This window comes from Sceloporus undulatus, chromosome 1 (assembly GCF_019175285.1).
Source record: "Sceloporus undulatus isolate JIND9_A2432 ecotype Alabama chromosome 1, SceUnd_v1.1, whole genome shotgun sequence".
Classification (NCBI taxonomy): domain Eukaryota; kingdom Metazoa; phylum Chordata; class Lepidosauria; order Squamata; family Phrynosomatidae; genus Sceloporus; species Sceloporus undulatus.
This window is the reverse complement of record NC_056522.1, coordinates 27,613,219-27,625,366: the sequence shown is the minus strand read 5'-3', so window position 1 is coordinate 27,625,366 and position 12,148 is coordinate 27,613,219. Positions and strand designations below refer to the sequence as shown.

The 12,148-nt window shown below is 39.1% G+C and overlaps 1 protein-coding gene across 3 annotated transcripts in view; it reads right to left on the bottom strand.

Annotated features, from left to right (window-relative positions):
• The window catches only part of SRBD1 (S1 RNA binding domain 1), a 257,081-nt gene that overhangs the window by 232,100 nt on the left and 12,833 nt on the right, over positions 1-12,148 (bottom strand). For all 3 annotated transcript variants that reach the window (XM_042472756.1, XM_042472748.1, XM_042472739.1), the window contains exons 7-9: positions 11,637-11,775; positions 5,960-6,056; positions 4,135-4,270 (exon numbers count right to left, since the gene is read on the bottom strand). In XM_042472756.1, coding sequence (XP_042328690.1) covers positions 4,135-4,270; positions 5,960-6,056; positions 11,637-11,775 — 372 coding nt within the window. The remainder of the gene's footprint in view (positions 1-4,134; positions 4,271-5,959; positions 6,057-11,636; positions 11,776-12,148) is intronic.

Here is a 12,148-nt window from a genome sequence, read left to right as displayed (position 1 = left end):
TATCCACGGATTCAAGGATCCACAGCTTGAACATGTTAAAAAAATTAAAAAATCCAGAAAAACCCCAAATCTTGATTTTGCCATTTTATTTAAGGGTCACCACTTTACTATCCACTGTATTTAATGGGACTTATCATCCATATATATTGGCTTCTATGGAGAATCCTGGAACCAGATCCCAGCAGATATCAAGAGCCCACTGTATATTTTTAAAGAACTTTCTATAATAGTAACTAGACTGAATGCCCCAAAACATAACTGTAATGAAGTACTTTCCAAAAAGTAACTTTCCAGGTTCTCCTTTCTTTCACGTTGGTCTTCAGACCATTTAGCCCAAAAATGAAGTTCATATATCCCCCCCCCCCAATACCTATATAAAACTACCATTCCTTTCAGGTCACCTTTAACTGCAATTATCTAACCTTTTCTCACTGCTTCAGACCAATTTCAAGTGACAGGTTTAATGTTGAGTGGCTCAGAGCATTCTTCGATCATGTGGATGTTCTCCGAGCCATTCACCACAGCAGCAATTGACACAGGAAACATGACATCAGATAAGATGTCTGAGGTTACATTTAGAAAAGGGTGGAACACAAAATGCCCCAAACTGGGGCTCAGGGCACAGCGAAAAGCAGTCAGGGGAACCTGTGTGTCTGTGTGTGTGTGTCTGTGTGTGTGTGTGTACACAGAACCAGGTCAAGGAGCTGAAGAACAAAGCAAGTATTCTAAACTTTTGTCATCCCCAAGAGAAAAATATTAAAATGTTCCATACTTCCTCAGCCACTGTCCTGGAATAACAAGGGATGTTGCTTTTTGTCTCTAGAGAAGCAGCTGGTTCATGCTAAATATTTGCCACAAATCGTTCTTTTGGATTTATCAGTGACAGCCACAGATCAGTTCAAATTTCCCTACTCATCCACCAAGGAGAGCAAATGGAAAATCGGCTCCTTCAGACTTCAGCATCAGCCACAAGCCAAATGTCCCAAGTAATTAATTTCTCTGTTAGCAACCTTTGTATCCCATCCTTCATCTAATGTGCTCAAGGCAGCATACATGGCTCCCTTCCTCCCCACTTTATCCTCACAACAACCCTGTGAAGTAGGCTAGTCTGAATGGAAGTGAATGGCCCAATGTAATTCAAAGCCAAAGCAGTTTAACCTTGAAACAACCTAAAGACTGTACAATCCCACAGAATAAAATCACATTTGGGCCTGAGAAGGATCAGTGTGGTGGTTTAAAGTGTAGTGGAATATTATGCACGGCAGGGGTTAGACTGGATGGCCCTTGTGGTCTCTTCCAACTCTACAATTCTATGATTCTATTATCATTACCAATGTCATTATAATTATTATTATTACATCTACTTATAGCCTGCCTTTCTTCCAATATAGGGACTCAAGGAAGATAAAACCTCTAAAACCTTCTTTGGCAGTTGTAAGGTAGATGGCTGTATGTCAGTTGTATTTTGACTGTGAGTTCCTATATGGCAGGAGGTAGGACTGGATGTCCTTTGTGGTCTCTTCCAACTCTTTGATTCTAAGTACAGAGTCTTGGAATTGAACAAGAACAGCATGGTTCAAATATACCACTCAGTGTAAGAGCAAGAATGGTGCAGTGGTTTGAGCATTGGACTACGACTCTAGAGATCAGGGTTCTGTTGCCCACTCGAGTATAAAAACCTGCTGGGTGACCGTAAGCAAGTCACACTCTCTCAGCCTGAGGATAGCAATGGCAAACCCGCTCTGAAGAAACATGTAAAAAAAAAAAACCCACCACCCTATGAGTCACCATAAGTCAAAAATGATTTGGAGGCACACAACCACAACAACATCAACAACAACAATATGAACCTGTACCAGTAATTACTTTTCAACCTAGCCTATCCAGAAGGATCGTTGTGCATGAAAAATAGGTACCTGTATGTCATAAATGGAACAAACAAATGGTGTGTGTCTGTGACAGAAAAGTCTGACTTCAGGCGAGTTAAACAAAGGTGATGGGGCCTTGAAGTAGGACCTTTGGCGGCAAAGCCCAGATATATTACTCCCTGCACTAGCATAATTCTTAGGAAGTGGGAAAGCTTACAGCTTAGTACCTGTGTATTACAGCGCAACCATTTTAATGGCCAGGATGCTTTTCAGCGCAATCAAAAAAGGAGACTTTTGCGATGATACCACTTTAACTGCCATGGCAACATCATACAGATTCCTGGGATTTCTGGTTTAGGAAATGGCATTTCGAATTTTAGCCAGAGAGCTTAACTTTAAACTATACTAAACAACAAACCAGGTTTCCATAGGATGTTGCAAATGAAGTTAAATTGGAATCACTATTATTATTATTATTATTATTATTATTATTATTATGCTTTTCTCAAGGAATCAAAGCGGATTATAGCACTATGAATATAAAATAACAATATAAAAATACAATTAAAAGCCCCTAAACCCCCAACCCACCCCCCAATCATTAAATCATTGTACAACCCCTAAAAAGAAATTAAACAGGGAGAAACTTTAAAACATTGTAACACCAATACACTAAAAAGTTTTGGGTAGATTCGGGCGAGAAATGAATAATCTTCTAGAAGGGGAGAAAGGATAAAAACAATGGTGTCAGTGCGAGTTCCGGTGTCGCAAACAATGGTTTGGGGGTAAGAATAAAGGTAAGGGGAAGAGGAAGGGGAGCGGGCAGGCAAGTCACTAGTCTGGAAAAGCCTGACGGAAGAGATACATTTTAATAGCCTTCTTAAAGGTGTCCAAGGTGGTAATATGGCGGCTCTCGTCTGGCAGGTTGTTCATCTTGTCCGGCAGGACATTCACAGTATTATAATTGTATAGTGTGAAAGGGCCCCCCTGGTGACCTACAGAACCAATAAGGAAGTGACTGGCCTTATTGAGGTGGCGGGGAGAAAAATCATTTACTCCATGCTTGGTTCTTTAACCTGAACCTACATTTAAACTTGAAAATATCAGTCTGTTTTAAAACTATGGCATTGCCTTTGGATCCTTACCTGCTTCTATCAGCCCCTGAGTCACATCCTAACAGCTCACTGAGCTGTGAGCAAGGATGACAACTTGAAATAAGGACAGCAGATTGTCCACTAAGCAAGGAAAGAGTCCATGGGATTTAATAAAGCCCCTCTACAAAGTGCTCTCTGTGTACATGTAGGAGCTGAATAATAGCCTGAAAATTTTACAAGAAATATTTCATCTTAGGGAGGCAACAAATATCCTTGATTTATATTTCCCAGAATAGCAGGAAAAAGTTGGAAATGATAATTTTTGAACTATACTTCTCAAAATCCCCAAGCCAGATGTCCTGGAATAACAGTCACTATCCTGAATTGGCTGGCAGGGAGATTTGGAGATCTGCAGTTCAAAAAGTCAAGTCATGTGTATAATCCAAAATGTAGCAGTGGGTTTTATTGTGGGCCAATAAATTAAAGTAAAATCAGTACACACCAAAGTTTGGACCATGTGAATTAATCTATGATTCACGCTATGTGAGCAAACTGCAGTTGAGTCTGATTTGTGCATTCTCCCATCACTTCTCCTTTCTTACATTTCTGAGGACCAGAAATTTCCATTTCTACTTTTAAACCAAATTCATCACTGCATCCTACCGTAAGGATCTCTGGATAGTTTTTACCTATGGTTAGGATTATAAACTATTTCTTGTTAAATAATGTTTCATACATCCCTGTTCAATTTGTTGTTGTTGATGTTAAACTTTATTTATAAAGCACTCTGAATTTACACAGTGCTGTACATGCCGAGTATACAAAATTAAAACAAAGATTAAAAACCTGCCTAAGGCATACAATCTAAATGCGATAGTTGGATTTAACATGAAAAAAGATTACTTTTGTTAAGGGGGTAGAGAATGAGGGGTCCACCAGAAGCTGTTGGACTGCAGCTCCCATAAGCCCTAGGCAGTGTAGCCACTAGTGAAGGATTATGGGAAATTAAATCCAAAATATAGAGTGGACACTACAAGTCACCCACCCCTGCACTAGGCAATTGAATATAAATCAGGAAATGCATTTGCTACAAGACATTAACAATCAGTCTTTCTATTTTCTTCCACACACACACAAACATACATATTCTAATACTGTTATTACATACATACCTGGTGATGCTGAATGTTCCTTATATTGCAAGAAAAATTCTGGTAGAGATGAAATTTGTTGACATCTTTTTCATTGGCTTTTTGGGCAGTCCCTTTTGCCAAAGACGACTGAATGCAAATGTATTTTCTTTGGCACCTACATTATTGTTTGTTTGTTTTTAAATTGAATTAAAAAAATATCAGAATTGTTCCAGACACACGAACAATAACAATATTCATGTTTAATAAAATGTCTATGACACTTTTCTGTTAAATATTATAATAAAATTCTTAGAATTAAGGAGGCACTTCAGTAGGAGAATGGAGGAGGAATACTTTTTACAACTGACCCATTGTATTTAGAAGATCTGATTCAGGACTCTATTGCATCTCTTCCTTTTCAGCATCTAACCCTGATGAGCTTGTCACTGGACAACTACCATTCTTATCCACTGGTAGTCAAACCCTGATGCGTACATTATGTTTGTTAAATGCAAAACACAGTTGCAGATCAGCAACCAGCCTACAAAACACTCCTCCTCTCTCCTTCTGAGCACAGAAAAGTAGGGGAAACTCAATCCAGCAACTGAGTTGTTAGTTCAAGCATGGCGTTTCTGACAGTTTTCATCTAGCAACAATGAAATAACAATAGTTCCCAGCCCTATCTCTTTAGACTGAAGAACTGAGGGTCCTCTGTTGTTTGTCATCTAACGTGTATTTGTTTGAAGGTCCCTCTCATCACCTTTTGATCACTCAACTTGTAAACAACAGCATGGTCAAAACTGGCAGACTTACCACAAACACATTGAGCCGTTAGCTCAATGCTCTTTTGGGCTATTTTATTAAAATAGATAAACACCACACCAACACACTCTCCCCTTGGGATGGAATACAGACCTTCTTGTCTAGGTTCATAGCTTATATATTGATTTATGTTTAACATAAGGCATCTCAGTCACATTAGCATCTTCATCAGATGCTTTCATAATCTTAGCAAGCATTTATTTTATATGCCATGTATAACCTCAGAGACCCATCTTCCACTGGCTTCCCCAGGGGTAGGGGATGTTGTCCAGCCATGGGGATTTATAGTACGGGCCTGGAATTGTCTGGTTAGAATTAGAATTTGTTGTTTAGGAGACTGACTATACCACTTGCTAAAGGACTGTGATGCTTTCCTTTTTGATAGACCACCTACTGCAATCAAAATATCACAAATAAAGCTTATCCTCGAGAGACAGTGTGGTGTTTTGGTTTGAGTGTTGGACTACTATTCTGGAGATCAGGGTTCAAATTCACTTTCAGCCATGGAAACCCAGTGGATGTCCTTGTCAAGTCATACTCTCTCAGCCTCAGAGGAAGGCAAAGGTGAGCACCCTCTGAACAAATTTTGCCAAGTGTGATAGGTTCACCTTAGAGTCACCATGAGTCAGAAATTCAAGTCAGACTTGAAGACACAACAACAACAACAACAACAACAAAAGTTTAACCCACAACAGTGGTATGTGTCATTTTTCAGTATTAAACAGAATCTTCAGAAGGCTTAGATATTTTTATCTCTAAACACCACCTTAAAAAGGACTCACCAGGGCTGCCATACGATTTGTTGTAAAACGTTATCTGATCAAAGCTTGGAAGACTTATCAGATTGCAACTCTCTGAATTTCCCAAGAAGTATAGCCAAGTCACTTTTTTCAAGCTCTGAATCTGACTCAACAAGACAGCCAAAAGGATTCTCTTCCTCTATCAGTGCCTAGTAACCCTATTCAGTGTTGAGAGACACTGCAAAACATGAATTCAATGACCTATAATAAAAAAATACTCTGCCTATAACAAAGATACTTACAAATCTCTGATGAAATCTAGCGTCTCTCTGTCTTTAGCTATCATGTCAGCCAAGATGTGTTGCACTCCCGATCTTACATCCTCAATGGTGGAAAGTCCTAAAAGAAAATACATGAAATTTGCCACATTCGTTTTATATTTACTTCTAAAATTTATACCAGCAAACCGGGCACAATGAAGTTACATCTAGTTTGCACAGATAATGTGTGAGTTGTTATGCATGAGTGAGAGTCTAATTTTCACCCTCAAAAGGCATGGTAGCCCATCCCAGGTCTGAAAGTAACAAACAACAATAAATATATAAAAATATGTCTACTGGCGATATTGGCCCAGGAATTCTGGTAGTGTGCAGTATAATGATTTAGTTGGACTACAACTTTGGAGACCAGGATTCAAATCCCCACTAAGCCATGGAAACCCACTGGATGACCTTGGGCAAACTATGTCAGCTTCAGAAGGGGAAAAGGCAAAAAACCCTTTTGAAGAAACTTGCTCATGATAAGTTTGCATTAGGGTCATCATAAGTCAGAAATGACTTGAAGGCACACAACAACAACCAAGTCAAAAATAATATTTTCCCCAAAGTCTGCCATGATTATGTATGTATTAAATCATCTGGCATGACAGGCCATAAGCAGCATCTACTAACAAGCATCCAATCATGCAGAACCAAAGGGGGATTCTCCATTCCCCTCCTACCACTGTAGTCCCTTGCATGCCCAGAAATGTCTCTCCTGGAAATTAAATGGGACATTTTCCCACCCCACTGGAAATGGCCCTGGATATTAAGCAGAGAGATACAGTAAAGTATAGAACAGAGGGGAAGTGAGCAGCCTACACTAGAAGTATCAAGCACTGGAGAAGCCTCTGAAGGATGAAGAACATGAAAAGACTTCCAAAAAGAACCTGTACATTCTCTGAATTTATAGTATCTGCCTAAAAATGCCAGTTTCATCCTCTAAGAATTGCTACATCATGAAAAACTGGAAAACTGCTAACAAAAATAACACTTTAGAATAGGGTGGGAGGTGTAGCCTTCCTGATATTGTTAAACTGCAACTCCTATCACTCTTCACCACTGTCTATGCTAGCTAGGGCTGACAGGAACTGTAATCCAACAATACCTGGAACATCACATATTCCATAACCCTATTTTAAACAAACCTCCACTGTATCTGAAGGGAGAAGAATATCTCCACAAGATGTCAAGAGCTCTCTTTAAAATGATCTGCACTCTGGATCCTACACTCATGCTGGGTATTATCAAGAGAGCAAAGGCCAATTTGAAGCATAAGGCACATGGTTCAAGGGCAAAATCAGCCTTTTAGCTTACAAATAATGTGGATGTATTCCCAATATTCAGGAATCCTTTAACCATCCAGTTATTCTGCCATCAGTGTTAAGCTGGAATCATGAAATCTCACTTTTCTTTCTCAGATATTGTTTGACACAAATTTAGATCTTGTCCCGAACAAAAAAGGTGCCTGATCTTAGCATTTTTATAAAGTGGAACCAAAAGAGTAGCATTTAGTAATTTCTCTTTAACAATATAAAAAATCTGCACGTTTTACTGTCTAACACTGCCCCCTACAGATTCAACTATAATTACACTATGAAACATATAACTAGATATACATATTTTGGGCTTTAACTAAATAGGGAAGAAAGTCCACATACAGGACTTATCTGGAATTCTGAAATCGGAAATACTCGGGGGGGGGGAGAAAACTCTTTTCATGGGTGGCAGAGATAGTGACACCTTTTCTTTCTGATGGTTCAGTCTACACAAACTTTGTTTCACGCACAAAATTATTAAAAATATTGTATACAACTACCTTCAGTTTGTGTGTATAAAGTGCATGTGAAACATAAATGAATTCTCTTTTAGGCTTGGCTGCCATCTCCAAGATATTTCATTATGTACATATATGCAAATACAAGTATTCCAAGATCCCAAAAAGTCTGAAATCCAAAACACTTCTGATCCAAGCATTTAGAATAAGGGTAACTCGACTTGTATTTCAGTAATCATTATCTCCATTTTGGAACAGAACACAACTGCCATCCTGTATGGAGTACTAGTGTAGTTGAGCTAGAATGTGGGAGTCCAGATTCTGGTACCTATTGAGTCATGAAACTCATGGAGTGACTTTAGGCCAATCATCTTTTTCAGCTTGATCTACCTCACAGGGTTGTTGTGAGGTAAAGTGGAGAGGAAGAAAGCAACATATGCTACCTCAAGCTCACTGGAGAAAAATCAAAATATAAAAGTGACAAATACTATCTGCCATCAACTTCATATCTGCACATGAGATCAACATATCTGTACATGAGGCCAAGAGCAAGTAAGGTTCAGTAAGGCTCTCTTGGCTTGTAGCGATCTTTTCCTCTCCAAAGGAACAATTAAAGCATTAACACCAAAGGCCTGGCCTTCCTTTGTGACATTCAAATTTGTAGCCCCATTCAGCCACTTGTATTTCAATTTAGTAAGCCAATCTTTTAACAGGACCTTTACAGCAGCAAGAAACCATTTGGGAAGTTTCCTCTTAACTTTGCTTTCCCAGTTTTGGTAAAACAGGAAACTATGGTAAACATAAGACTTCATAGTTTGTTCAGGACTTGCTGATACAAAAAGCTGTAGGCACAGACATAATCCTAGCATGTTCACATCAAGAGCTGAGATATGATGCTGAGATGCGGAGACACATGGTGGAGATTTAAGAAATTATGCATGGGTTCAAGGGAGAGGTTGTTGTTGTTAATATTAATATTATTAATATCCTGCTTTTCCCCCAAATTTGGGACTCAGTGCAGCTTACAATTTAAAAGAATACTACAGTTAACATACAAAAGTGAGGTTTAAAAAGAGAAGTTTTTCTCTCCTGTTCTTATAAAATTAGAACGCAACAGAGCTTGGTAAAGTTGCTTTTTTTGAACTACATTTCCAACAATCATCCAGACAGCAATGAAATAAAAAGTAATTGCTCCAGGTGTTGGCACTCAAGAGTCATCCCATGGAATGAACTAGTTATAGTTATTGCTAAGTAACAGACAAGCTAGGCAACCTGCATCCACATATCCAGGTTTAGCTCTTGGCTGACTTTTCTCCAGCCTTAGGCCTGATTTCAAAAACAGTATTGTTTATATTGTATGCTGCTCTAAGATCCTGTGATAAAAGGTAAAAGATAGAAGTATTTTAATACATAATAATTTGTTTAAACAGACCTCTGTAAGAAACAGCTCTTTCTCCCTTCTGAAAAAGGAGAAAAAAACAAATGTGGTCTGTGATGTTCTGGGCTTTTGTACAAGTATTTATTAGAAAACAGAGGTAAAGTATGGCTATTTATGTGGTGCATAGTACATGTAGGGAAAGAATGAGAACTCGGAAAGGGATGAGAGCATGGAATGTTGGGGGTGAATGGGGATTGGCTGACTGTATGAATGGGATTTTTAAAGGCCTGGTGTGTATGAAAGTTAGAAATAGGAGGTTGAGTCAGATACTGGAGTTAGTTAGAAAGGAGACAGTGTAGAGTGAAGTGAGAGATGAGATAGCAAAAGGATGGAGTCTGTGTTTTGGTCCAATTAGGGAAGTTAGTTGAGAGCCAGCATGGTGTAGTGGTTTGAGGGTTGGACTTGGAGATCAGGGTTTAAATCCCGCTCAGCCATGGAAACCCACTGGGTGACCCTGGGCAAGTCACAAAGGCAAACTCCACTCTAAATAAATCTTGCCAAGAATATCCTGTGGTAGGGTTGCCTTGGGGTCACCATAAATCAGAAACTACTTGAAGGCACATAGCAACAATGATAGTTAGTCAGATTCAGCTAGGATTATGAGAAGATAGTAAATTAATAAAATTTATTAGAATCAATTAGGATTTAGCTAAGGTAAGTAACATGAACTAAGCTGTGAAATTTTGTAACCATAAGCTTCTATACACAAAGTAATATTTAATAAGTACCCATGGGAAAGAGGATACCTACCTACTTGAACACACCTACCGAAACACTGAAAACTATCATGCTGGAGTAAGATAGGTCTTTGCTCCATCTAGAGAGTTTTAGTTCTATACCTCCAGCTCACCATCTTCTTCAAAAATACTTTCTTCAACTTCCCATATCTCTTAGGCCCTTATCACATGGAGCCACATATGTGAGTAAAATGTTGCTGAACTATTGCAGAAACGTGAAGGTGGGATCGTCTGTCGCACTTCTAAAATGTAATCGAGGCTTCCCGCTTTGCTATCATCGATGAAGCATTCATGGGTTCTCCTGGCTTCTCCATGAGGAGTGTGATGGACGATCCCACCTTCATGCTTCTGTAACAGTTCAGTAACGTTTTACCCACGTAAGTGCTTCTGTGTGATAAGGTCCTTAGTGTCATTACATTGCACCTTCCACAGTAGCAACCAAAATGTGAAGCGGAGAGCAGGGAAACACATATTACAACAGCATCAGAACATGGATTATATTTATTTATATATTTGTCAGTGATATTTATATTCTCCCTTTCCTCGAGTGAGCTCAAGGTAGGCATGGACCTCTCCTCCTCCCAACTTTATCTTTTCAAGCACCCTGTAAGGTAGATCACCTAGAGAGAAAATGAATGGTCCAAAGTATCATGGCTTAGTGAGGAATTGAACATAAATCCCAACATTCTTACAGCCTCATTGGGCCAAGAATTCTGGAAGTTATAACTTTTCTCAGCTCTGGAAAAAGTATTACTTTCCAAGCTCTGAATGCTCCCACTGAAAGCAACAGGACTTAGAGACAAAGTATAAAGGTTGTGCGGGAAAGTAAAGAAATGTAATAGACAGGCACAGGTGGGGTTTTTTTATTGATGTGATATTTTCAGTTGAGCTCATTTCCTTTCAGCTAATGCTCATGTGCTAGTGCAGCAGCCCAAATTGGCAAATAAACTGGCTTCCCGGTGAGAACAGAAACCATATTCCAACTAGGTTCTTAATACACAGCTCTTCTGAAGGAAGTGACATTTAAAATCCCAGCCACACTTAAGTCCCAAAGCAGATTTCCAACAGGACATCACAGTAAGCTAGATACTGCCCATTAACTGGATTGTACTTTGATTCATAATACGGCTTTTCCTTTTTAATAAGAAACTTAATATTCCCTATTAGAGGAAATATGTTCCACGCATCATACTACATACAGTATGACCCCTGTATCTGTGGGGGATACTTTCCCAGACTTTCTGCTAAACATCATAGATAATAGCAAAACCTATATTTCTGGATGAAGTTGACCACAGAATTGCACTGAAGGACCTCCAGATGCCTAGAGAGACCATGTTTTTGCAGGCACAGGTAAGTTAAACTGCAGGGTAGTGATCCCGCAGATAGGAGGGTCATACTGTAGTATGATGAAAGCATACTGGGTACATAGAAAACTCACTTCTGCTTAGTCAGACCACTAGTCTACATTGCACATTACAGACTGGCAGCATCTCTCCAGGGTTTCAGACACAAGACATTCCCAGCACTACCTAGAGAAGTCTGAAACCAAACCAGAGACTATCATGAAATGTGAATATTCCATAGTCCTTCACGCAAATAAATTCCCTGTCCAGAAGCATCCACAGTCAACCTAAACCACACAGCCATTTTCTTCTGCAGACAGGAAAATTCCAGACAACACCACTGCTTTCAGAAAGGTACACTTACCTTCAACATCTGCCTTGACATATGAAAACAGGTTGAGTTCTCTTGGGTTCTCTATGAGCAAATTGGCTGCGGGTTCTAATCCCAGCTGTCTGGCTCTCTGTGCTTTAGTCCCTTTGCTTCCAGTTTTATACGGTGCATACTAGAAGAGAAAAAACAAGGTATGAAGAAAGGATTAAATTATAAAGAAAAACAAATACAGGTGGAGTGTCCCTTATCTAGAATTTCAAAATTCGAAATACTCCAGACCCCATAAATTGTCTACATTTCTGAGTTAGTGACACCTTTGCTTTCTGATGATTCAGTGTACACAAACATTGTTTCATGCACAAAATTATTAAGTACATAACTGTCCACACATTCTCCACTCCACTAAAACCAACTGAGGCTGACTTCTAGGAAATAAAATATATTAGGATTGCATAGAAGAGAGAACCAAAAATGTATCTTTTTCAGATCTGTGTTCTAGGGAGACAAGTGTTTCATGGATATTTGGTGAAGTTTCCGACTTTGCA